Below are 25,603 nucleotides of genomic sequence, written 5' to 3' on the forward strand. Positions count from 1 at the left end.
TCCACTTAGAGGTAGAGTGCATTCATTTTTTAAATAATTTTTTTATGTGTATTTGTTTGAAGGTACCAGATCCCCTGGGACTGGAGTTAGACAGTTGTGAGCTGCTGTGTGGGTGCTGGGAATTGAACCCGGGTCCTGTGGAAGAGCAGCCAGTGCTCTTAGCTGACTGAGCCATCTCTCCAGTCCTAGAGTCCATTCTTTACATAGGGACTGAACTGGACCGGGACCCTAGCTCTAGACTGCAGGTCCTGCCTCCTCCTCTCTCAAATCTGTAGGCCTGGATGTGGGATATTGTGAAAGATGTCTCAAGGGTCTTTGTGTATGCGGTGTGCTAACTGTGATTGTTTGGCATCCTAGCCCCAGTGGGCACTGGTAACTTGTTTTCCTGAAGTAGAGAGACCCAGAGTAACTGGGTGCTGATCAGGTGCCTCCAGAGGGTTGGAAGGCAGAGATGAGGCCCCGCCTGGGTTCAGCCCCTCAAACATGGGAGGCCTCAGAGAGTGTTGGTGACCACCCTTACTGAGCACAGCTGCCGGTGGCCTGGGTGGCTGGGTGTGGCCACAGGCCCAAGCAGGAAGCGACAGCAGTGGGTGAGGCCAGGGAGAGCCCAGAGAAGCCTGGAAACATTCAAGGGGGCGGGGTGTTGGGGGGCTGCTAGGCAACCGGGTGCCACGCAACCATGGGAGTGTCTGTGCGTCGCCTTGGCGGAAGTGACGCGACGTTGTCAGGTGGCTGTTGCTAGGCGCCGTGATGCGTGTCTTGCGTAGGACAACGTCAGCTGAGGCGGGAAGCGCGAGCTGTAGCGCCATGGCTGGAGGTAGCGGTGCGCGCCCGTCGCGTTGTCGTCTTGTCTCGCGTCCCGGGAGTCCCGGGTCCGAGGTTCCCCCTGCGTCACTGACTATCCGTCGCGCGGAAGCCCGTCCCGCGAGCGGAGGCGAAGGGGCGCGGCGCGCTGCCCAAGACCGGTGCTCGGGCGGCGTTCCTTCTCCTGCAGCCTGGCAGCACCCCTTTCTCAACGTATTCAGACACTTCAGGGTGGATGAGTGGAAACGGTCCAGCAAAGAGGGAGATGTGGCCGTGGTGACGGTACGGGCCGGAGGCCTTCCTGCTCCTGAGAAATCTTCCGGTGGGCACTCTTGAGTATCCCCCAGCTTTGCCCTGTTCACAGCTCCTCTCTCTTTGTAGGACAAGGTCCTGAAGAGCACTGTGTATCGCATCCGTGGATCGGTCTCTGCCAGCAACTATATCCAGCTCCCTAGAACCAGCACCCAGTCTCTGGGGCTGACTGGGCGGTACCTGTATGTGCTTTTCCGGCCCCTGCCCACCAAGCACTTTGTCATCCACCTGGACGTGTCCACCGAGGTACTCAGCCTGGAAGGAGGGCTGTGTGTTTGATGCTGCCTATTCCCTCGTAATCTCCATCTAATGACCTCACTCTGCCTCACAGGACGGCCAGGTCATCCGTGTGTCTTTCTCCAACCTCTTTAAGGAGTTCAAGTCCTCTGCCACATGGCTTCAGTTCCCCTTTGTCTTCGAGACTAAGACGCCCAGAAGAGGTGGTGACACCTGGTTCAGGAGGGACAGCTTGAATTCAGGCCTAGAACGGGATGGTACAGGCCCGGTTGGGCTTGTGTGTGGCCCTGAGGACGGCTGGGGTCTGGGGCTGAGAGGGTTGCAACTATGGAAATGGGGAAGCAAAACTATAGGTGCTGACCTTGCACCTGTTATACAGACCTGGCAGGGGTAGCGCCTCCTAATGCCCGCTGGACCTGCCTGCAGCTGGACCTGCGTGACATTCTGATGTTCTACCTGAGCCGTCACTATGGCCACCTTAAGAGCGTCAGGCTATGTGCCAGCCTACTAGTCAGAAACCTCTACACCAGTGATGTGTGCTTTGACCCCGGTAAGGCCCACATTTCATGCCCAATCCTAGTCAGAAGACTGGAACCCTCCCCTGGCAGATCAGAGCCACACACCAATGCCCCCAGTTCTAGAAAAAGCATTGGGGTGAGCTGGTGGCCCAACAGTATCCTAGCAGATGCCTGGGTTTGCAACTTGTCTGCGATGGGAAGGGATAGGACAAACTCCCCTTGATCTAGAACAGCCCTGACCATTGTAGCTGTCACCGTCACTGAGGCCCGGCGTGCAAAGTTGCCTGTCAACCCTGTGCCTCGAGAAATGGCCTTCCCAGTGCCCAAAGGAGAGAGCTGGCATGACCATTACATCCACGTTTGGTGAGCAGTTCTGAACCTCTGGTGGTGAGGGGCCAGTTGACCTTCAGCCCCCAGATACTGATTTTGCCTCCACCTGTGTTCGCCACCCATGAGGTTTCCAAGTGATGGCTCAAAAGTGCCTTATGAGCAGGTTGAGAAGAGGCGTTCCCCTCCACAGGCAGGTGAGCTTATGACACTACATGGTGCATACATTGGTGGGAACAGAATCGGGGGATCCTGAGAAGGGTTCAGTAGTGTGGAGACTATAGCTGGTGTGTGCCTGGGGCAGCCTGGAGGTAGGCACAGAGAAGGGCCTAGCCAATGGTCGTCTGAGCTTCTAGAACCACTTTTAAAGTCTGCTCAAGTGGCATCTGATTCCCAGGCTTTCCAGTTGGAAGGAGAGCTGCAGGGTCTTGGGTAGAATGATGGCAACATTTGTGGTGTGATGTGTATAGAATGGGTAAGGGAAGCCACCTCTTCCGCCCTGTACCTTTGCTGACCTCTGCTTACTCCTCTCTGACTCTTTACTCTGTTGTGTTCTTCCTAGGGCATATGTCACGGTGCCTGCCTCATCCAGAGGTCTTTGGCAAGCCTTTACGGAGCAGTAGGTCCCCTGTGGCCCAGATATCTAGTCCCATTTTGGTGAGTGCACTTGGGAAAGGGCTAGGGAGTGGTGGCCCTAGGGTGCTGATGGCACACATTCTGCTACAGCCCTGCAAGGTCCCCTCAGTACCCAGACTCCTTCCAGATGTCAGCCTGACCTACAAACATCTAGAGGTCTCCAGTGTCGCTGCCTCCAGCATCCCTGGCCAACATCCTTCAGCCTGGGGTGACACCACTGATGCACATGCAGTGGGCGGTGGCAGACATGTGCTGGCCGACAAATCATCTGGGGTGCCCATGGCCCTTGAGGACTTTGGCTCCTGTAAGGTGAGTGCCCAGCAGAAGGGTTTTGGGCATTAGTGAGATGAGGTGCTGGCCAGCCTGTATTCACAGTGCCTCTAATCCTTCCTGCATTGAGCAAGAAACCTTGTAGATGAATCCAGAAGGGTTTGTTCTTGTTGCCAACTCTAAGGGTCATCCCAGATAGTCTGTCAAGTGATAGGACATGGCATTTCTGGAGGCTTTACAACTGCAGCCAGAAGATGACTGCTAACAGGAGACCCCCACCCCCACCCCGTACCCAAGCTTTTCCTTTCGAGGTCGCACAGGTGGGGGCATTTGCAGGGGCTGGAGTGTCTTCCTCAAATCTCATTTTTCATTTTCCTTTTTCAGCTCTTCCTCCCAGACCCAGTCCTGAGGCTCAAGGGAGTCATCGGTTTTGGGGGTCACAGCACGCAATGGGTGAGGCTTTGAGGCAGTTTCCAGGCCAGTTCTCAGTGGGTGGCATGAGTGAGTTGTTGGAAAGAACAGATTCCTAGTCCTGTCTTGGACACTTTCTTCCCTGTGGTCCTTAAGAAGCCCTGCCCTGCCCACATCTGCTCATTCCTGTGTGGCCAAATGTGAGTCAGGTCATGGGTGTCTGACAGGCAGTGGCTGGATCAAAGGGCTCCCAAAGACCCAATAGCACTGGGTTACATCTTTTTTTTTTTCACTTTTTAAAGATTATTTTATGTGTATGAGTGTTTGACCTGCATGTATATATGTGTCCCATGAATGCGCTGGATACCGGGGAAGTCAGAAGAGAGTATTGGATACCGTGGAACTGGAGTTACATAGATAGTTGTGAGCTATCGTGTGGGTGCTGGGAACTGAACCTTGGCTCTCTGTAAAAGCATTGCTGCCCCATAGTCTCCAGCCCCATAAAGATTTCTTTATTTTATGTGTGTGTGCCTGAACATATGTGTGGTTACTGTATGTGTGCAGAAGCCCACAGAGATCAGAAAAGGACAGAAGATCCCCTGAACAAGAGTTACAGACAGTTGTGAGTCATCGTGTGGGTGCTTGGAGTGAGTAGAACTTGAGTCCTCTGCAAGAGTAGTAAGCCCTCTTTGCTGCTGAGCCATCTCCAGCCCGTTGTGTCTTTAGACCTTCTTGAGTATGGGTCTCTCTGATCCAGACTGGAACTGTTGGAATTGGGTGTGATGTGGAATACTGACTCCAGCACGTGCAGTGGGCTTCTAGGCAAAGCCTCGGTTAGAAAGCAGTAGTATTTCTCTCCTTCCTGCCCACCAAGGATCCTGGGCACTCAGCTGACCTTTCTGGGCATGGTCTCTGAGTCTTTGATCTTTTGCTACCAAGATCACCAGTCTCTTATGTTGAAGGGCCTTTAGTTGTCTTCTCGACAAATGCCTGTAATGTGGGGACAGATGCCTCATGTGTGTGTGCCAGCCTCCCCTTTTAGTGATTTGTATGCTAGCCTTCCCTTACACGTGTGAAGTATGTGTGTGTCTTTGCGTGTGCGTGTGTGCCTCCCCTTCTAAACAGTCAAGAGGGACTTGACTGGGTTTCTGTGCGTGACTTTGGTTCTTGCCCTCATGTAGGCCCTGTGGACCAAAGATGGCATGGCTATTGTCTACCCCTGCCATGCAGTCATCGTCGTCCTACAGATTGATACCAGACAGCAGAGATTTTTCCTTGGCCACACAGACAAGGTACACACCTCTTGGGCCTGGGTAGGGAGAGGTGAACCTACAGGTCATATACTCTCCCTCTTTATTATCCTTCTCCAGGTCTCTGCCCTGGCCCTTGACGGGAATGATACACTGCTAGCCTCAGCCCAAGTGCAGCCTCCCAGCATGGTGCGACTCTGGGACTTCCAGACTGGAGGATGCCTGTCCCTCTTCCGCAGCCCGCTGCACACCATCTGCTCCCTCAGGTGCAGTGGCCTTGGGGCAGGGCAGCAGTGGGAGTGGGGGGTGCCCAGAAGCTGCTGACATCATCTTCCACATCTCCAGCTTCTCCGACAGCGGGGCGCTCCTCTGCGGTGTGGGCAAAGACAGACATGGAAGGACGGTAATGTGTCAATACGCTTGGTACAGGAGATGGGGCCCTGTCACTTGGATGGTGAGCTCCATCCAGCATCTGGTTTCTAAAACTCTTGTCTTTGTTTCTGTTTATTAAAGTAGTATTTATGCCTTGCTTTGAGGTGGGGCTAGAGAGATGACTCAGCGGTTAAGAGCACTGGCTGTTTTTCCAGAGCCCACAGGTTCACTTCCAAATACCCACATGGAGGCTCACAACTGTGTGGATCCCCAGTCCCAGGGGAATCAGATGCCTTCTTCTGGCTTCCGTGAGCACTGTACATACATTGGTACACAGACATACATTTAGACAAACGCTGATATACACAAAATAAAAATAAAATATTTTTTTAAAAAGAGAATCGTGATGGGCTGGGTGTAGTGACACATTCTTTTTGTCATCATTCTCCCTGCCCCCTAGACAGGGTTTCTCTCTAACAACAGCTCTGGCTGTCCTGGAACTTGTGCTGTAGACTTGACTGGCCTCGAACTCACAGAGATCTTCCTACCTCTGCCTCTGAGTACTGGGTTTAAAGCCCTACCACTGGGGAGGCAGAGACAGGTGGGCATGTGTCTAGGCCAGTCTGGTCTACATAGTGAGCTCCAGGCCAGCTGAGGCGACACACTCCAAATCTGTATTTAAATGCTCAGTGCTGTCAGAGTTGCAGGCATTTAGTGCTTGAAGTGACCCAGTGTTTCATTGTGAGCTACCTCTGGCCTTTTTCCCTTGGATGCTAGGGATTTAATCCAGGGCCTCACCTGTTAGGCAGTAGCCCAGCCTCAGTCGAATTTTGTGTATATTTTCAGGCAGCTACAGCTGCACACTGCAGACTTGACATCTAGGGACAAATATCTAAGTCCGGGGAGAGCCAGGGAAAGCCTCTGGCTCTCGAGGGGCTGTGGCCTCAGATAGTCCTTTCAGTTCAGGGCAGGGCCAGGCAAAGATCTCACAGGGCTTGATGTCTACGCCTGGAGTTCATTGTGGGTTTGTTGCAGGTGGTAGTGGCCTGGGGCACAGACCAGGTGGGCCTTGGTGGCGAGGTAGCCGTTCTTGCGAAGGTACATACTGACTTTGATATTCAGACCTTCCGGATTGCTTTTTTCGATGAAACCAGGTGATGTGGCCAGGCGATATGGTACTGGGGCAGGGTGTGTGGGGCCTTGAGGCCCTCTGCTCCACATTGCTTACTCCTCCGTGCCTACAGGATGGCCTCATGTGGTCGGGGCAGTGTACGGCTGTGGCGACTGCGGGGTGGTGCCCTACGCTCCTGTGCTGTAGACCTAGGCGAGTATTGTGCACTGGAACTTACTGACCTCGCTTTTGCACATGCCCTGGATGGCCCCTGGACACCCTTGGATGGCATACTGTGAGTCCCCGCCTTCGTCATTACCCAGCCCACCCTGTATCTTGAGTTCCCTGCCTCACCTCTTACCTTCCTTGGGCAGCTTTGTGTGTAGCCATAGCGGCCACATCCTGGAGATTGACCATCAGCGCATGGCTGTGCAGCACATCCGCCGCCTGCTGCCCACACAGTCCCCTGGGGTTCCGCTCACTGAGAAGCAGAACTTCAGCTTGGGTAGGTGGGCACCCCGTCCCTGGGGGAAGTGGCATCATGTTGAGGTGCTGATGCCTGCCCTTTCCAGGGTCCGGCATTGCCATCAGCAGCCTCAGCGTCTCTTCTGCCACATGTGCTGTGGGCTCTGAGGATGGCTACCTGCGACTCTGGCCCCTGGACTTTTCCTCAGTGCTCCTAGAGGCTGGTGAGACCCAGATATCTACTTATCCTGGCATGGGGAGGGCTCCCTGCCACAGGGGAGGGTGGGGTTCCCTGGCTCCGGTTTTGGTAACACTAGTCTCGGTCTGGACAGTGAGTTATGAGGTCAGGCCACTGTCCTGAGCCTGACTCCTATCAATACAGGAGTGACTGCAGGCTTATTTCACAGGGGCTTTGGGGGTAGTGACTAGTGGGCAGGATACTCTGAGAACCCTGGTGACCTTGGCAGCCATAGAACAAGTAGTTGGTGTCCTGGGGACCTCAGTGCCCACATAGTGTGGTGTGACATTTCCTGGAGTTAGTTCTGAAGCTTGCCATGCCGCAGTCCTGCTGACCCACCCTTCCCACAGAACATGACGGCCCTGTGAGTTCAGTCTCCTTCAGTCCCGATGGCCTGCGCGTGCTGTCCACCACTACCTCAGGACACCTGGGCTTCCTTGATGTCTCCTCCCGGGAGTATACTGTGCTGGCACGCTCCCACATGGCCCCAGTGCTGGCACTTTCTACAGAACAGAACCGGGGACAGATGGCCACTGTGTCCCTTGACCACACTGTCCGCATTTGGGACCTGACTACCCTCCAACAGGTGGGGAATAGCAAAAGGCAGGTAGGGATAGGTCCAGATGGCACACAAAAAGACTGTGGGCGGGGGCTGGAGAGATGGCTCAGCGGTTAAGAGCATTGCCTGCTCTTCCAAAGGTCCTGAGTTCAATTCCCAGCAACCACATGGTGGCTCACAACCATCTGAAATGAGATCTGATGCCCTCGAAAAAAAAAAAGACTGTGGACGGGGGCCCACAGGGATTTGGTCCTTTCAGCCCAATGTCTGGAACTTAGTATTAAAGTCACCTAGGGTACTCTTTTCTCTTGGGTCCTCTTGGCCCCTCCCCCCCTCTTCCCTCCAGCTGTACGACTTCTCGTCCTCTGAGGAAACCCCATGTGCCGTTGCTTTCCACCCCACACTGCCAAACTTCTTCTGTGGCTTCAGCAGTGGGGCTGTGCGCTCCTTCAGCTTAGAGAACTCGGGAGTCCTGGTCGAACACACGTGAGTGCCCCTGGGGGATCAGGGCTCACAGACATTTAGCAGTGAATGTGGAAGCTGAGGAGATCTGCGGGATTCCAAGTGGGGAAGACCCTTTGCAGGAAAGCCAGTACCACCACGAACCCCATCTTAGCTCCCAGGACCAAGGTCAGTGAGTGTCCCATGTGTGGTGCAGGCGTCACCGAGGGGCCATCACCAGCCTGGTCATCACCCCTGACGGCAGATTCCTGTTCAGCTCCTGCTCTCAGGGCTCCCTGGTCCAGTACAACTGTGCTGTCTCCCGATGCTGCGTCCTACGTGTGGCAGGTCAGGCTTCTAGCCACTCACTGGTTCCAAGGCATTGCAGAAACCTGTCTTAGTTTGCTCTCTGTCGCTGTGATAAAGACCATGACCAAAAGCAGCTTGGGGAAGAGAGGGTTTATTTCATCTTACATCTTACAATCCATCAGGACAGGAGCTTAAGGTAGGAACTGAAGCAAACACCGTGAGGGAGAGCCGCTTACTGGCTTGATCGCTATGGCTTGCTCGTCCTGCTTTCTTACACAACCCAGGACCACCTGCCCAAAAGTGGTACTGCCAAAATGGGCCCTCCCTTGATTAATCAGTCATTAATCAAGAAAATGTTCTGCTGGGTGTGGTAGTGCACACCTGTAATACCCACACTCAGGAGGTAGAGGCAGGTGGATTGCTGTGAGTTTGAGGCTAGCCTAGTCTACAAAGCAAGTTCCAGGACAGCCAGGGCTGCTACACAGAGAAACTCTGTCTTGAAAAATTACAAAAAAAAAAAAAAAGAAAAGAAAAGAAAGAGAGTAAGTGTTGGAGAGACGGCTCAGAGGTTAAGAGCACTGGCTGCTCTTCCAGAGGTCCTGAGTTCAATTCCCATAAACCACATGGTGTCTCACGACCATCTGTAATAAGATCTGGTGTCCTCTTCTGGTGTGCAGGCATAGATGCAGGTAGAACACTGTATATATAATAAATAAATCTTTAAAAAAATCAATCTCTATGATGTATCACATAGAAAGAAAAAACATCCCCACAGAATTGCTTACAGGCAAATCTAATAGAGGCATTTTCTCAGTTTCCTCTGCCCCGAAGACCCTTGCTGTGTCAGGTCTCCAGGAATATCTAACCAGAGCAGGGCCATTGCCTCCACTCTTAGGGCCTATGTTGTGCCATGTGCTTCCTCACAAGCCAAGGGTCATTAAGGGTCTGTGCCCACTCCGCTGTAGAAGGTGGGCAGCCTGGGCACCAGGAAAATGACTGGAAGAGACCTGTTAAAAGGGCATCTATGCCTCTGGTGAGTCATGTGATCATGGCCTATGAGGACTGATGAGCTGAAGTGCGTGTTCTGTGGAAGCTGTAGAGGGCCAGTGCGTGCTGCAGGGGAAATGGGATTAACTGTCTCCTGTCACGCCTGCTGACCCACTGCCCTGTGCTTCTTCAGCCAACATGGTATGTCAGGATGGCCGCCCCAACCCCAATATCCTGGCAGTCAGTGGAGACAGCTGCCGGCTGGCCTTTGTGGGCCCCTCTAAGTGCATGGTGACAGTCATGGAGTCAGCCTCCCTGGACCAGGTGAGTGTGGGACCTCCTGGGTCAGGGGTTCTACTCGGCTAAATAAAAAGTGGTCCAGGGGTAGGTAAGAGGGTGCACTACTCAGGAGCAGGCCCAGGCCTACCTACTATGCTAAGGGGGTTCTAGGCTCACCATGCTCTCTGAAAGGTCAGCTTCCTATGTGGGGGTTATGTCTGGGTGCCCAGGTGGGTGCTCCTGAAGTCACTTCCCTCCCAAGTTCTGGGTGGTACCACTAAACCTGCAGTTGGAAGCTAGTGGTCACTTGCCCCCCAGCTGCTACATGTTGATATCAGCACCCTCAACCTGGCCAGCAACCACCTGGACTGGGCTGTGGCCATCTGCTTCAGCCCTGGGGACTCAGGCCATCTGCTGGTGTCCACATCCTCTAACAAGGTTGTGGTACTGGATGCTGTTTCGGGACACACTATCCGGAAGGTGAGTCATGGGACTATGGGCAGCTGGCCTGCTGATCCTTCCCTGTTCCTGCAGCCTTGCCCCCAGTGCCCACTGTGCCACCACAAAGGGGCATCTTTGAGAATGTTTCCTCTAGTTTTCCAGTGTCCGCTCCAGAGCCTGCTCCTCCCTGGCTCTTAGTGAGGATGCTCGTTTGCTGCTGGCAGCCACTGGCCGGACCATTACAGTGTGGGATTATCCAACACAGGTGAACCCCAGCTGCCAGGTATGTGCTGAAGGCAGCAAGAAGCCATGGCTCCCCATAGGTGGCTGAGGAGACTCCTGGAGGACCAAGTGAGGGAAGGCAGGAGCTAGAAGGAGGGAGGGCAATGTGCAGAACCCTCTGCCCGCTGAGGCCAAACGCTACACGGGGATCCCTAGATACTGGGAGTACAGAATCCTAGACATGTGTGTGATGCTTGTTGTCCCTAGGTATACATTGGTCACTCAGAACCTGTGCGTGTTGTAGCTTTCACCCCTGATCAGCAGCAGGTCCTCAGTGTGGGGGATGCCATCTTCCTCTGGGATGTCCTGGCCACCCCTGAGAGGCAAGTGTCTGCCCTTCAACATGTCTCTGTGTGTTGGTGGTTGTTTTTTTACTCTTTTACTCTTTGGTCTTTTCAGGGGGCCTGCCACCAGTTCCCAAATAAATCACACACGGAGGTGTATTCTTAATTGTTATAAATGCCAGGCCTTAGCTTGGCTTGTTTCTAGCCAACTTTTCTTATCTTACATTATTCTATCTTTTGCCTCTGGGCCTTTTCTTACTTCTGTACATCTTGCATTTACTCTTACTCCATGGCTGGCTGGGTGGGTGGCTCCTGGTGTCCTCCTCTCCTTCTCTTGCTCCTTCTTCCTTTTTTGTTTTGTTTTTTTCGAGACAGTTTCTCTGTAGCTTTGGAGCCTACCTGAAACTTACTATGTAGACCAAGTTGGCCTGTTTCTGCCTCCTGAGTGCTGGAATTAAATGCGTGCATCTCCACTGCCCGGCCCTTCTTTCTTTTTCTCCCTTACTTCTCCTTCTATTTATTCTCTCTGCCTACCAACCCCACCTATCCTTTCTCCCGCCTCGCTATTGGCTGTTCAGTTCTTTATTAGCCCACCAGGTGTTTTAGACAGGCAAAGTATCACAGAGTTAAACAAATGTAACATAAAAGAATGCAACACTCCTTTGCATCATTAAACAAATGTTCCACAGCATTAACAAATGTAACACATCTTAAAATAATGTTCCACAATATGCATGGGCCTTTTGCTGGCTGCCTCCTGACACCTTTTCTTGTTCTCAGTGACCAAAGTGAATCTGGGGCACCTGCTGTCCATGAGGCTGGTGAGTGATTCAGGCTTAGCTGGCAGAGGAGGGTATAGCACTGTTAGTTGGGTGGAACTGACACTGGGTAGGGCAGATGGCACATCTCCTCTCCCATGCCTGATATGTCTGTCATCACCACAGAGACTGTCTCCCTAATAGACAGATCTGATATGCCCAACCCTGATATGGTCTTTCTATCTCTAGGCTCCAGTGTAGGACAGCTGGAGGACCTGGCATCTGGGGCCAGTGGACTCCCTCGGCAGCAAGTGCCCATACCATCTCAGTCATCACCACCCCCACTGAGTATCCATGACAGACCCCTTGAAGGCAGCGCTGGTAAGGGCTGGAGTCCTGAGCAGGTCTGGGTGTACCTGGACTCGGTGTGTGCTTTGATGCTGATTCTGGGGTGGTGTCAGGCCAGGTAGCTGTTTTCCTCGTCTTCTTTCTTTCAAGACAGGCTCTTAGCATATAGCTCTGTAGATCAGGCTGGTCTTGAACTCACCAAGATCTGCTTGTCAGGATTAAAGGCATGTACCACCATATCTGGTTCTGGTTTCCTTCTTTTTGTTGGTCCTAACCCTAGGCACCTTTTCCACATCGGATGAGGAAGGGCTCTGTGAGGAGAGCCATGATGTTTCTGAGGCATTCCTCCAAGCCCAGGCACCAATTCCACCTGTGCTCGTAGAGAGAGAAGCCAGTGGAGCTGGGGATGGTTCTCGGGAGACTGCAAAGGGTTCTTGGGCACCGGCTGTAGTTCATCATAGCCAGACAAGTAAGCAGGTGGCCACAAGCAGGGATTGAGGCCTCAGTCAGGACAGTTTGGGGGTTTGTAGTAATCTTACCTGAAAGATGAGTTGAGGTCACCTCCAAGACCCTGGGAATCCTGGTGGGTGAAACACAGCTGTCAGCCTAGCAGGGTTGGGGGGTTTGTGTCTGGGGAGGGGTCTCGGATAGTAGTAGTTCAGTGTCCTTTGGTCTCCTTCTTCTCCTGTCAGGTGAATGGAACCTTCGGAGAGTAAAGACTGGGCTCCCAACCCGTCCAGATTCCTACAGGCACTTTACAGCTCGATATAAGGCCTCTATACGGGTCAAGGTCGGCAGCACACCATGCTGCCACTCTCGGGGTTTCTGAGTATTCCTCTCTGGTGACTGCGGGCCCTCTCAGTCTTCCCTGGGGTCTCTTTTAGGTCTTCTTCCCAGAGGGTAGCTTTCATGCCTTCTGGTACCCACACACGCACCATTCTGTGGCACATATGTATATATTCAGCCTGCTGGCGCTCTGCTAAGCCCACCTCTGTCTCTCTAGTGCTGCCCCTCCTGGGCTGCTCCACACTCAAGGATCAAGTCCTAGTTCCTATGGCTCCCACGTGTCCCACCTAGCTCTGTATCGTTACCCTGGGTCCCTTACCTGACCACTCTATGTCTCCAGTCAGCTTGCCCATGTAGTTTTGGGGCCAGCTGTGCTGATTATCAGCTTTCTGGGTCTGCTTCCTTGTAGAGTATCTCCTTCCCTCCCGTTGGCAGGGAGCAGCTGCGACTGAAGACTGTTGTGGGCTACAATGGGAACGGGCGGGCCAACATGGTCTGGAGGCCCAATACAGGTAGGGCTAGAGTGCCCAGTCTCATCCTCTGGGGCGGGTCCTCCATAGCAAATGGACGTGAGATATCAGTTGAAGCTTCTAGAGTGCAGGGCTCTGGCACATGCCCTTGTTATGCCAAGGCCCCGTGAGGTCTGACTGTCAGCGGTGACAGGAACCTTGGCATTTTTCTTGCCTACAGGCTTCTTTGCCTACACATGTGGTCGACTGGTGGTGGTGGAGGACCTGCATTCTGGCACCCAGCGACACTGGGTTGGCCACCCCCAAGAGATCTCTACTCTGGCACTCAGCCAGGATGGCCAGGTGCGTGTCCGTGGGCACAATGTACAGCAGAGCTGAGTTCTAGCTCAGCATGGAGGACACTGTCCTAGCTGCTCCTCCACTTAGCAAGGGCTAGGGCGTACATAACGATTTCCTCCCTGACCACCTACCCTCTTGCTTGCAGGTCTTGGCCTCTGCCTCCTGCTGTGGCAGCACAGCTGCCCGCTGCCAGATCCGCATTTGGGATGTCCCCAAGGGTGTCTGTCAGCACCTCCTTTCCCACCATGACACAGCTGTGCAGGCCCTGGCCTTCTCCTCAGATGATGAGTTCCTTGTGACCCTGGGTAGGTGGGTTTGGGGAGGCGAAGAAAGGGTAGCCTTCCGAGGATCTCTGGTGGCCGGACTGTGCCTGACATCCCTGTTTTGTGTCCCCAGGGGACTATGCTGACCTCACCCTTGCCCTGTGGAGCATGGCTACCTATGAACTCCTGTCATCCACTCGCCTCCCAGAGCCTGTGCATGGTATAGCCTTCAACCCCTGGGATGCCAATGAACTCATCTGTGTGGGCACAAGTGCCATTACCTTCTGGCTCCTGCAGCACCATGGGACAGATACCAGCTTCCAGGTACTGGACTGCTGGCTTTGCTATGCTTTTTTTATTCTAATTTTTTATGTGCATTGGTGTTTCACCTGCATGTATGTCTGTGTGAGGGTGTTAGATCCCCTGGAACTGAAATTACAGACATTTGTAAGCTGCCATGTGTTTGCTGGGAATTGAGCCTGGGGCCTCTGGAAGAGGAACAGCCAGTGCTGTTAACTGCTAAGCCATCTCTTAAGCCCTGAGGTGTTTAATGGGCAACTTCAGAGGATGGAGTCTGGTTGCCTCAGGGCATCACTGACCCACAGCCACACTTGTGCTCTGTCAGGTACACCGGGAACCAGTCCCTGAGGAACTGGGGGCATCCGAGTTGACCTCACTCTGCTACGGGGCCAGCCCCCTGCTCTACTGTGGCTCCAGCTCTGGCCAGGTCTGTGTCTGGGACACTGGCACTGGCCGCTGCTTCCTGGCCTGGGAGGCTGATGAAGGCGAGATTGGTGGGTGCCCAACAACCTCTGTGACCCCTAAATGTACTAGCTGTCACAACCTGGGGGGTGGGTATCCCATGCCCATCCTGTCTTCTAGGAGTGCTGCTGTGCTCGGGTTCGAGACTGGTCAGTGGCAGTAACACAAGAAGGCTGCGTCTTTGGGCTGTGGGGGTTGTACCAGAGCTGAGGCACAAGGGTTCAAGTGCCAGGTGAGCTGCCGTGGGCCTCTCTCCTGCACTATTCCCTTGGGTTTTGGCTGCAAAATTTCAAGTCCTTGTTGGCTCCTGCAAGCCACACCCCTTCTATAGCACAGCTCTCACATGAAGGCTGCCCTACATACCTGTCATCAGCTGGGTCCCTCCTTGAGAATACACTCAGGCATAGCATGGGCCTTGCAGGCTGCAGACCAAGGAGAGACGGGCTTGAAGCACCTGCGCTCTGTAGGGTCCTGGTTCCTTTACCCGTGAGAACACAGCACCAGATGACTGCTGGTTCCTCCATCACCTGGCGTACTCGGCTGGCTCGTGTCTCAAGACTCCTTTCCCCTGTCCTTTTAGATCCAGTTCTGTGTTCATGGAGCGTGAGCTGACCCTGGATGGAGCTGTTGTGAGTGCCAGCTTTGACAGTGGCATGGACATGGGTGTAGTGGGCACCACAGCTGGCACACTCTGGTACATCAGCTGGACAGAGGGCACTAGCACCCGCCTCATCAGTGGCCACAGGAGCAAGGTGAGCCTGCTGGGCTGTTAAGGAAGACAGGATTTCCACCACCCCAGGCATGGCAGGCTAGGGCAGCAAGCCCATTTACTATCTTCCTCTTACACCCTAATCATCCTGTCTTCAGCTGCTAGTGTTCTTAGGGAGACTCAAGTGGACCCTCTTGAGTCCAGGCATTGTTTATATCTGTTATGGGCCTGACTGACTCTGCAGTGTTCTAGATCCTTGCTAGTGTTTCTATATTTTACTTTTCTATCTTGTAACTTGTTGAAGAGCCCACATCACCTGCTTAGCACTTCCCAGAGCTGCCTCTGCTGACATCATCAGAGTCCTACTGTCAAGTCCAGGTGGCAGGAGGCCCCAGAAGGTTCTGGTTGAATCTGCTCAGATCCAGCTGGAACTGGTCTGGGTGTTTCAGGTGTGGCCAGGCCAGTCAATTGATGGGAGTATCTGGATTTATTCATGCCTGACAGTCATGTGATAGATAGATCCTGCAGTGGCCTGTATCGGGCTCCCTCCACTGTCCATCAGATTTCCAGGTTCATACAGGCTGTGTGTCAGTGTGACTGTCCTTTCTATGGCCAGTCTCCTCTTGTTGAAGTAGCCAGCATGCTCTTCCTCCCTCAGAAGTTTGGATCACAGCCCTTGAGCTGTGCTGGCAGTCCTAACTGCTTTCCAGCACTAAGGGTTGATAGGAGTTCCAGGCCCACAGGCCATGATATGAGCCTCACAAGCCTACTGTTGGATCAGCTGAATGGAGCTGGAGATGGGGCCCAGGACCCCTGAGCAACCCCTAACCTTGAATTTTTCTCCAGGAGATGTGCTACATTAGCTTACACTGAATTCCATTGGTTCGTGGTGTCTGTGCCACCTTCCTCCAAAAACCCTGATTCTTAGTGGTGCCCACAAAATACACATCTGTTTTCTCCATCAAAACAGTCAGCAGCCTGACGGGGAAAAAAGCCACAAAGCCACGCATGTCACAAGCCCTGGAGACAGCCAAGTGTTTTGTGCTTTTGCTTTTGGTTTGTAGCCTGCTGGAGACAAATGGTCACATTATGTGTTTTCGGTTCTGACAATGTTTCCCATGGATTTCCAAGTCCCACCTACTGATTGGGTCACCCCCAAGTCTAGGGAAGTAGCATGGATATTCACATGGAGATGGTTGGGCCAAGTAGGCTTGGGCAGAAGACAGATAAATGTTCCTGGTCCTGGAGACCAGGGTGGGAAAGGCCCAGCTAGGCATCCCCTCAGCCATCCTGGGGTCCAACAGGTGAACGAGGTGGTCTTCAGCCCCAGCGAGTCTCACTGTGCCACCTGTGGCGAGGATGGCAGCGTGAGGGTATGGTCTTTGGCCAGCATGGAGTTGGTGATTCAGTTCCAAGTGCTGAACCAGGTAGGTTGGGAGTTCTGAGCAGGGATGGGATTTAGTGTATGCTCAAAGTAGAGCCCAGGTCATGTGCTGCGCTCCCATGGGCTGAAGCTGGTGCTGTCACCTCCCTGGGACACTAGAGCTGCCTCTGCCTTGCATGGACCCCTCCGTCCTGTGGACGCCCAGAGCAGCAGCAGGTGGTGGCAGGCTACAGTGATGGCACACTTCGAGTCTTCAGCATCTCTCGTACAGCAATGGAGCTCAAGATGCACCCCCACCGGACTGCTCTGACAGCCATTGCCTTCTCCACTGATGGTGAGGAGATGGGGCCACAGAGTGATGTGTCAACCTCATCCCACCCATATCACACTTCGGGGCATCGGCTAGGCTCACAGGGTGGCAACCTAATCTCCATCTGGCACAGGTCAGACCATCCTATCTGGAGACAAGGATGGGCTTGTGGCTATAAGCCGCCCCTGCACAGGAATGACCTTCCGTGTACTCAATGACCACCGGGGTGCTCCAATCTCTGCTATCCAGAGCACAAGCAAAGAGGTAAGGCAACTTCAGGTGATGGTGGGAAGAGGTTTGGGGTGCTTTGGGCAGTTGGCAGGGTGTCACATCCCTCATTTCTCCCAGTATGGAGACCTAGGGGTAGAGGGTGTTGACCTGTGGCTGGCTGCGAGCGGGGACCAGCGGGTCAGCATCTGGGCCTCTGACTGGCTCCAGGACCGCTGTGAGCTCCTGGAGTGGCTGAGCTTTCCTGCACCTGCCACCTCAGAGGTAAGAGCTCCCAAGGCATATGGGTGGGGATTGGGACCTGCACAGTTCAACACAACACACTATTTCTCACAGACTTTAGGCCTCCTGCCCCCCTCTCTTGCTGCCTTCTGCCCTTGGGATAGGGCGATACTGGTGTGCGTGGGCCTTGGTGCACATGAAGAGGTGGTCTTTTACAGCCTCCGCCAAAAGCAGGTTTGTGATTTATGACAGAATTGCTGCCTTGGAGATGGGCATCCAGGGCTGTGCATGCACGGTCATAAAGTCATGGAGTCTGGGCTGTGTCCCTAGCAGGAGTCTCCAGTGTCATGCTGTCTGCTGTCTTCCTACAGGTAGTGCAGAAGACACCACTGCCCTTCTTTGCCATGTCCTTGAGCCTGTCCCCAGGGGCCCAGCTCATGGTAGTTGGCTTTGCTGGTGAGTGCTGGTAGATACACTTGTGCTGTTTTGGGGAATGGTAAACTGGCTCACCTGCTCTTCACCTCTGTACCTTGGGGCTCCCTTTCTATGAAGAGTGTGGAGATGTAACCCCAAAGAGGGCCTAAGCTCAAGGCAAGGTGCAAGTTACCAACTGCAGCACCTGCGCTGAGGCCAATAGGACAGCTTTGCTGGCCTTCGGCCATAGCAGGTTTGGGGATATAGAGATTGACCATGGTTGTGATTCCACTCAGCAAGATCCCCTGGTGTCAGCACTGAGTCAGGCGGCGAGCACAAGATTGGGCATCCCTGTGGATGTTGCTTGGCCTTCTCACCCTGTCATCTGTCCACAGAATGCATGCTGAGACTCCTAGACTGTGTGTCAGGGACTGCCCAGGACTTTGAAGGCCATGATGACTCAGTACACCTGTGTAGGTTCACCCCGTCTGGCAGACTGCTCTTCACAGCTGCACACAATGAGATCCTGGTGTGGGAAGTCACCAACCCTGATTCACCCCGTCTGGAAGACTGCTCTTCACCGCTGCACACAATGAGATCCTGGTGTGGGAAGTCACCAACTCTGAACTCTTGCTAGGAACATAGGCAGAAAAGCCTGGCTGTGGATTGCTGCATGCTGAGCCAGGATGGCTGGGACAGATTTCAGAACTACACTGTTTTGAATGTGGGTAACCTGGAAAGATTTAAGGAGGCTTAGAATGTGTGAGGACATGGATTTGATCTCCAGAACCATTCCAGAACACACAAAAGACAGCATACTGGGAAGGTTTTTCACACAAAGGTTGTTTTATTATGTTTTTGTACAGTTTAAATAAATAAAAGCTGGCATTTGTTATATTGATACATTGTTTTATTATTGCCTCATAAATTACATCTCTGCATCACTTCTGTCCCGTACTCAGCCTTTGCCTTACGCCGGGCCCTGTTCTTTGTCCAGCCTTGCTAGCCACTGTCCTGTCCACCTGAGAAGCTTATTGGGTCCAAGGCAACTGGCTGCACTACCTGCAGTGTTACGAGCACCCATGTGGTGGCGCCGACGCGTAGCTCAGCCACTAGCTGGTTCTGCGCGGGCGGGACCGGAAGCTTGGGTGAGGGCGGGATTAAAGACAGGAAGTGTGGGGGCTTGAGCGGGGTGAAGGAGAGGGTTGGGATAGAGGGTTAGGTCTAGTTGGTCCGTTTTGGGCTGGGAGGGGTGGGTTTGGGGTGCTGCTGAGGGCGGCAACCATGCGGCGCGACGTGCGCATCCTGCTGCTGGGCGAAGGTAGGCGCTGGGGCCGCGGGCAGATGGGCAGGGTCGGCGTGACCTCGACAGTGCTCCTGACTACTGTTCCCCTTACCGTGCGCAGCCCAGGTGGGGAAGACTTCTTTGATCCTGTCGCTGGTCGGCGAAGAGTTTCCCGAAGAGGTGCGTCGGCCGGAATGGACTCTCGGGGCAGATGCGAGGCTCTGGGTGGCCGGACTCCCCACTCAATCCCAAACCACCTGTTGCAGGTCCCTGCCCGCGCGGAGGAGATAACCATCCCCGCCGACGTCACCCCGGAGAAGGTGCCCACCCACATCGTGGATTACTCAGGTATTCCCAAGTGCTGTCCCCTCAACCGGTATGTATTGGGCCTTCAGCCGGTTTGCACCGAACTCACCAGCCTCTCTGCATTGGGTTCTCTTTCCCTCTAGAAGCGGAGCAGACAGAAGAGGAACTTCAGGAGGAGATCCACAAGGTGCGGTGCATCTTGAGGGGCCTTGGGTACTGAGCCCGATTCATTGGACCCAGCTCTGCCACCTAGTCTTAATCGGCTTCCTCTTCTGCGGAGCTGGATTAGGTGACAGGCTGTGCTTGACCCTGATAATTCTGTTTTGACCTTCAGCACTGGATGTTGTTGGCTTTCCCAGATCACAGCTTTCTGGGAACCAGGATCGGTCCAGTGCCTCTGTTAGTGCTCAGGGAGAGAAGGGAGCTTCTTCCTTTGCTCCTTCCCAGGGTCTAAGGGGAGCAGATACGTATCCTCCACTGCTTCTCCTTAGACAATATGCTCCCTTTCCCCAGTGCCATGGCTGTGTACTGTAGTCTACTGCTCTGCTTCCCCAGGCTGTGGTGGATGCCATCTTAATTAGGAGTTAGCCATTGCCAGAGTTGCCATGTTCCTGAATGCAGCCCTTCAGCCTCTGTGTCCTATGGGTGCAGGCAGTGTCTCCTTGCTTTTGTCCACAGCATCCTTGCTGCCTGTACTGAACTAGAAGTGACAGCTTTTGTACCCTTGCGTGTGGAGGGTCTGTCATAAGCACTTAGGGCAAGACTGTGCTGACTGGAGCCCAGGGTGCTAGTGTCTGGGGTCTCTTGGAGAGTGTGGCAGGGAGAGGCTTGTTTGATAAAGGTGGGCTTCCCAGTCTTCAGAGCCCCTGCACCCAGGACGTGCTGGAGTGGCCTGTGCTGTTTATAGTGAGCAGGCAGCCTCTGGTCACCCTGTGTCTTGCTTTTCCTTAGGCAAATGTAGTGTGTGTGGTGTACGATGTGTCTGAGGAAGCCACCATTGAGAAGGTGAGCAAGAGGGGAGCTCCTTGTCCATTCTCAGCCCCTGCTGCTAGTGCCTGGCTTAGCTGGCAGTTGACCTGAGCAGTACACAGTGGCTCTTGATCCTCTCAATCCTCATTCCCAGCCTCGTCTCTGTTGAGCGTTTCAGGGAGCCCCATACCTCTGAGCTAGGGACCCCAGCCTGCTTGGGGAGATTGCAGCTGTTGGGATCAGGCAAGCCCCTATCTGTCACCCACAGTCTCCCACCAGCTTCGGCCACAGGACCACAGCTGGCTTCCAGCTCTCCTCCAGTCCTAAAGCTTGTTTAGCCCCAGGTGGGGGAGCGTGCGCTGGTGAGCATGTGCATTCTTTCCTTGAGCTTGCGCCTTGTGTTTCAGATCCGAACCAAGTGGATCCCGCTGGTGAACGGCAGGACCGCGACAGGGCCCAGGTGACCCGCAGGGCCTCAGCTAGGGGGACTAGACCCCACCTGCTCCCCATCCCTGGTGATCATGGCCTCTCTCCCAGGTTGCCCATCATCCTGGTAGGCAATAAGTCAGACCTGCGACCAGGGAGTACCATGGAGGCTGTACTACCCATCATGAGCCAGTTTCCTGAGATAGAGACCTGCGTTGAGGTGAGCGGGGAGTCTGGGAAGGCCCATGTTAAGACCCTGCAGCAGCTCTCCTATATCCGTCTTAGATCCCTCCTTGATTCTGTCCCCACCCTCGTCCAGTGTTCCGCCAAGCACTTGAGGAATATCTCAGAACTGTTCTACTATGCCCAGAAGGCTGTTCTGCACCCCACGGCCCCCCTCTATGACCCCGAGGCCAAACAGGTGAGCAGTGAGTGAGGGCCACACACTTCCTCGAGACTCATCCTAAGGTACCACAGGGAGCACTGTGTTCTGTAAGGAGAGCAAGTGAACGGGAGCACTGGCAGGGTGAACAGGGAGAGGGCCCCTTGGCGTTGTGTCCCTGCAGCTAAGACCTGCGTGCGCCGAGGCTCTCACACGGATCTTCAGACTCTCAGATCAGGACCTAGATCATGCGCTCAGTGATGGGGAGCTCAATGCCTTCCAGGTGTGGTCCTGCCCCAAGACCCTAGCTGCCCGCCTAAGAGAGTAATCGGGCAGCTGACTGACCTGAAGCCCTTTCTTACCGGAGGCAGAAGTCCTGCTTCGGCCATCCCCTGGCCCCACAGGCCCTGGATGATGTGAAGAGGGTAGTAAGCAAGAACGTGGCAGGTGGCGTGCAGGACAACCGGCTGACCCTGGAAGGTGAGGTAGACATCACTGTACGCCTCTGAGTGTGGGGAGTGACTGGGCTGAGCGCGAGCCCTCCACCCTTTCACAGGCTTCCTCTTCCTGAACACGCTCTTCATCCAACGTGGCCGTCACGAGACCACATGGACCATCCTGCGGCGCTTTGGGTACAGTGACTCACTGGAGCTGACACCTGACTACCTCTCTCCACCGTGAGTTGCAGGCGGGTGGGCAGCGGGGCTTATACTCTTGGGCCTCTCTGGGATTGGGGGGCCCTCAGCACTGGCTTCCTGATGGATCTACCTTGATCTTGCAACCTGGGACCTATAGCTTGGCCTCTCAACACACACTCATGGCCACTCCCTTGCCTAGCCCCAACCATATGACCAGAGGGTTCAGTTGGGAGTGCCTGACTACCCAGGCAGGTCCTGCATTGTGGCAGTCCGAAGTGCACTAGACTGCCTCTGGCGTCCCTACAGGCTGCATGTACCCTCTGGCTGCAGCACAGAGCTCAACCACCGCGGCTACCAGTTTGTGCAGCGGGTGTTTGAGAAGCATGATCAGGTGAGCATCGCTCCCCTTGCTCCTCGACACACCCCAAGTACGTGTCACCATAGCCCCTCTGTCTGCAGGACCATGATGGTGCCCTCTCACCCACGGAGCTGCAGGATCTCTTCAGTGTGTTCTCAGTGGCACCCTGGGGCCCTGAACTCTCACACACAGTCCCCACTCAGGCTGGCCGGCTGCCCTTGCATGGGTATCTCTGCCAGTGGACGTAAGTGCAGTCTGTGCCTGCCTGTCTAGTCCTCCCCACCCTGGCCTTAACTCTCTTGAGCACCGTGCCTCCCTTTACCCCCAGCCTGGTGACCTACCTAGATGTCCAGCAGTGCCTTGCACACCTTGGCTACCTGGGCTACCCCACCCTCTGTGACCAGGACTCCCAAGCACAGGCCATTACAGGTGGGTAACTACTTTTTTGGTCCTTTGGCCTGACTCCTTAATGGCCAGTCCCCTCACGTGAGTTCTTTACAGTTACCCGTGAGAAGAGGCTAGATCAGGAAAAAGGGCAGACACAGCGCAGTGTGCTTATGTGCAAGGTGTTGGGAGCCCGAGGAGTGGGCAAGTCGGCCTTCTTACAAGCCTTCCTTGGCCACAGCCTGAGGGTGAGAACCGTGGTGGCCCCAACCCTTTACCTGAGAACTCAAGGGGTAGGAGAGGTACCACAGGGAGCAAATCAAGACTTCTTTACTACTGTTCACACAGGAAGCCAGGGAGCTCCCTGAGGGACCCCCCAAGTACACCATCAATACAGTGCGGGTCAGCGGACAAGAAAAGTACCTGATTGTGAGTGAGGGACCATGCACCCCATCTTGGAGGGTAGACCTGCGACAGACACCCCATGTTTCCTCTTACTTCTCCTAATGGAGCTGTCCCGGGGTGGCTGTCGGGGGACTGAGCCTTGGGGAAGACCCTAAGGCTACTGTTTGTCCCAGCTGTGTGAAGTAAGTGCTGATAGCCTGCTGGACACCTCTCTGGACACTACCTGTGATGTCGCCTGCTTAATGTTTGATAGCAGTGACCCCAAGACCTTTGTACACTGTGCTACCATATACAAGGCAAGTCCTGGCCTAGGGTCCTGTGAGGGCATCCCAGCCGCCACAGGGTAGCTAGAAAGGCCAGCAAGCTCAGCTCTCACTTGTTTTTTTCCTGGTAGCGCCATTACATGGACGGGCAGACCCCCTGCCTCTTTATCTCCTCCAAAGCTGATCTTCCTGAAGGTGTTGCCTCACCGGGCCTGTCACCAGCTGAATTCTGCCGTAGGCACCGGCTACCTGCCCCTGCCTCATTCTCCTGCTTGGGACCAGCACAGCCCGACACAGCTGTCTTTACCCAACTTGCTACCATGGCTACCTTCCCGTGGGTATACCTTACACAGCCTTAGTGTGGGGTCGTTATCCTGGGGCTTAGTCTGTCATCTGGTTATGAAGGTGTCAGAGCTACAGGGTAGGGCCTGTGACCCAGAGAGCCATGCTGGGGGGCCTCCTTTGGCCTGGCCTCTTGGCTGCACACACATGGCACATTCATGTCTCCACAGGCACCTGGTACACACAGAGCTGCACCCCCCCTCCTTTTGGCTCCGAGGAATGCTGGTGGCTGTCGGGACTGCGGTGGCTGCCATCCTTAGCTTCTCACTGTACAGGGTCCTAGTGAAGAGCCGATGATAAAGGACCCATGAGCCCCTCTTGACCAAGGCACAGCACACTGTGGTGCCTTGTGGAGGCCCGTGCGGCAGAGGAGTATGGGCTTTCAGCTTGGTGGTGTAGTGGCTGTGTGGCTACAGGGTCCCCGGGACTGATGTGGGGTACCTGCTCAGGGACTTTGTGTCTAAACTTTGACTTCCAAAATCTCTTGCCCCCAACAGGGCTGTGTTTTGCCCTGTCCTACTGAGCCTGAGGGTGCAGGTTGGAGGTGTGAGGCCATGACCTTGAAGGGAATATTGTGTGGTAGGGGCTGGGCTGTGGGTAAGGAAGCCAGGGACCAAGACCAGGGGCTCTCAGGGTGCTTCCTGGTTCTGCATGGCCAGTAGGCATGTGGGGGACAAGAGGTGGTGGTCAAATAGGGGAGGGACCCGATAGTCACTGAGTTCCCACCTTTCTGTACGGTGTGGAGCTTTACACTCTCCCAGCTGCAGAGCAAGTGGAATTGGGTCCCCTGATTAAACCTCCCCTGTCTTCTCCAGCTCTTGGGTACTGGTGTCTCAAGGCAGCTTTTTTTTTCTTTCTTTCTTTAAAAAAATGTGGCTGGGCTGTGGTGGTGCACGCTTTTAATCCCAGCACTTGGGAGGCTGGGGTAGGTGGATCTCTTTGAGTTCAAGTCCAGCCCAGTCTACAGAGTGAGTTCCAGGACAACCAAAGCTACACAAAGAAACCATGTCTCGAAACAAAACAAAACAAAACAAAAAAGTTTATTTCTGTGTCTGTTTTGCCTGCATGTATGTAATTGTACTATGTGTGTGCCTGGTGCCCACAGAGACCAGACGAGTGTGTCAGATCCCCTGGAACTGGAGTTAACTGATGATTGTAAACCGCCATTTGGATGTTGGGAACAAATCTAGGTCCTCTGCAGGAGCAGCAAGTGGTCCCAGCCACCAAGCCATCTCTCCAGCCCCATAAAGATCACTTTTCTTAGCCATTCTAAATGTGATTTCTGTCTGTATGTGTATTGGAAATGTCACCTGACCGTCCTGTCTCCCTCTGTTCCTGGATCCCCATTCTGAGGTCTGATTAGTCGCGGTGATAAATGGCTGTGGAAGATCCATTTGGAGCCTGTTGTCCAGTAACGTCAGCATTCACCGGTGGGGTGGGTGTGTGCGAGACCCTTCTTCCCTGTGTTTCTGTGCTGGGGGTTCCTTACTACCCCACACTCCAAACTTGAGCCCAATCAGCCAGCCTGGCTATGCTGAGAACCTAGGCTTTCTGTGTAGCTTGACAGTTACAAGTTCAGGAGTTTAGGGGAGGATAGACTGGGGCTCAACATAGCCTAGCACCAAGGACACCAATACAGGAATCCCCACATCTAGGTAACCAGTGTGTCATTTGACAGAATGTCTGCCTGGTGGGGAGGCTCTTCCCCTCTGCCGGTGTCCCAGCCTAGTGGCCTGTCCCAGTAGGACAGGATGCTTTCTGTAGGCAGCTGTATTCTCTATAGAGGAATTGCCATCACATCTATATCTGCAGCCAGGTTCTGTTCTGAGTGATACTGGGGGGCGGGGGGGCTTGCCGTGGTTACACATCCCATTGATCTGTCACCTTCACTCTCCTCAGGAACAAATCCCCTCCTTATCCAAACTGCGGTCTTACCTTACTTTAGAAGTCTATGGTTCTGCCTGGCTATCCCCCATGTCTGACTGGTGCTTCTGCACTGGAGGCCCTGCTGTTTCAAATCCAGTGCAGGGGTATTTGGTTAGAGTGTCCGGCCTTAGCCATGAGTACTGGGGAAGGGTGAGTCTAGGTCTGAGCAGCAGCCTTAGGAATACCCTACCACCTGGTGTCTGCTTGCTTTGCCGAATCTGGTGCTTCCTTGCTGCAATACTGCAAATAATAAGGACGAGGGTGTGTCTACTGCAAGCAGCTCCCAGCTCAGGAGAAAGTCTGAGTGCGGTGGGGTGCAAATGGACCTTGACATTCTGGGGCTGGGTCACAGGCCTATTTTTTGGTCAGGGAAGCTTGCTAGAGAGGGTGTTA

General features: G+C 54.1%; 2 protein-coding genes across 4 annotated transcripts; both read left to right on the plus strand.

The window, feature by feature from the left end:
* The first annotated feature begins 735 nt into the window (after window positions 1-735).
* On the plus strand, window positions 736-18,427 carry Wdr90 (WD repeat domain 90). Of its 3 annotated transcripts, none has more exons than XM_048436107.3 (41): window positions 736-1,086; window positions 1,186-1,362; window positions 1,448-1,556; window positions 1,733-1,903; window positions 2,120-2,234; window positions 2,328-2,395; window positions 2,761-2,855; window positions 2,925-3,143; window positions 3,489-3,557; window positions 4,697-4,807; window positions 4,886-5,031; window positions 5,111-5,168; window positions 6,173-6,291; window positions 6,382-6,543; window positions 6,623-6,753; window positions 6,821-6,937; window positions 7,302-7,537; window positions 7,857-7,996; window positions 8,169-8,299; window positions 9,441-9,571; window positions 9,845-10,006; window positions 10,122-10,250; window positions 10,457-10,572; window positions 11,314-11,354; window positions 11,541-11,672; window positions 11,920-12,108; window positions 12,332-12,429; window positions 12,835-12,937; window positions 13,116-13,237; window positions 13,380-13,539; window positions 13,631-13,821; window positions 14,123-14,291; window positions 14,380-14,491; window positions 14,840-15,011; window positions 16,273-16,395; window positions 16,512-16,686; window positions 16,796-16,926; window positions 17,011-17,154; window positions 17,227-17,346; window positions 17,484-17,568; window positions 17,922-18,427. In XM_048436107.3, exons 1-41 carry the CDS (start codon window positions 751-753, stop codon window positions 18,161-18,163), a joined length of 5,757 nt encoding a protein of 1,918 aa, XP_048292064.3. In that variant the 5' UTR covers window positions 736-750; the 3' UTR covers window positions 18,164-18,427. The 3 variants fall into 3 exon arrangements, with proteins under 3 accessions (XP_048292064.3, XP_085550925.2, XP_085550924.2); XM_085694799.2 differs by having other exon boundaries at window positions 12,022-12,108; XM_085694798.2 differs by having other exon boundaries at window positions 17,011-17,346.
* A 271-nt stretch (window positions 18,428-18,698) lies between these two features.
* On the plus strand, window positions 18,699-24,677 carry Rhot2 (ras homolog family member T2). Its single transcript, XM_048436109.3, has 19 exons — window positions 18,699-18,847; window positions 18,933-18,991; window positions 19,078-19,159; window positions 19,261-19,304; window positions 20,069-20,122; window positions 20,494-20,546; window positions 20,624-20,732; window positions 20,832-20,933; window positions 21,079-21,177; window positions 21,266-21,374; window positions 21,451-21,571; window positions 21,839-21,923; window positions 21,992-22,134; window positions 22,219-22,319; window positions 22,392-22,522; window positions 22,623-22,703; window positions 22,853-22,975; window positions 23,074-23,276; window positions 23,455-24,677. The coding sequence occupies exons 1-19, from the start codon at window positions 18,811-18,813 to the stop codon at window positions 23,579-23,581; spliced, it is 1,863 nt and encodes a 620-aa protein (XP_048292066.1). The 5' UTR covers window positions 18,699-18,810; the 3' UTR covers window positions 23,582-24,677.
* The last annotated feature ends 926 nt before the right edge of the window (window positions 24,678-25,603 follow it).

Source organism: Myodes glareolus, chromosome 9 (genome assembly GCF_982192425.1).
Source record: "Myodes glareolus chromosome 9, mMyoGla1.1, whole genome shotgun sequence".
Taxonomy (NCBI): domain Eukaryota; kingdom Metazoa; phylum Chordata; class Mammalia; order Rodentia; family Cricetidae; genus Myodes; species Myodes glareolus.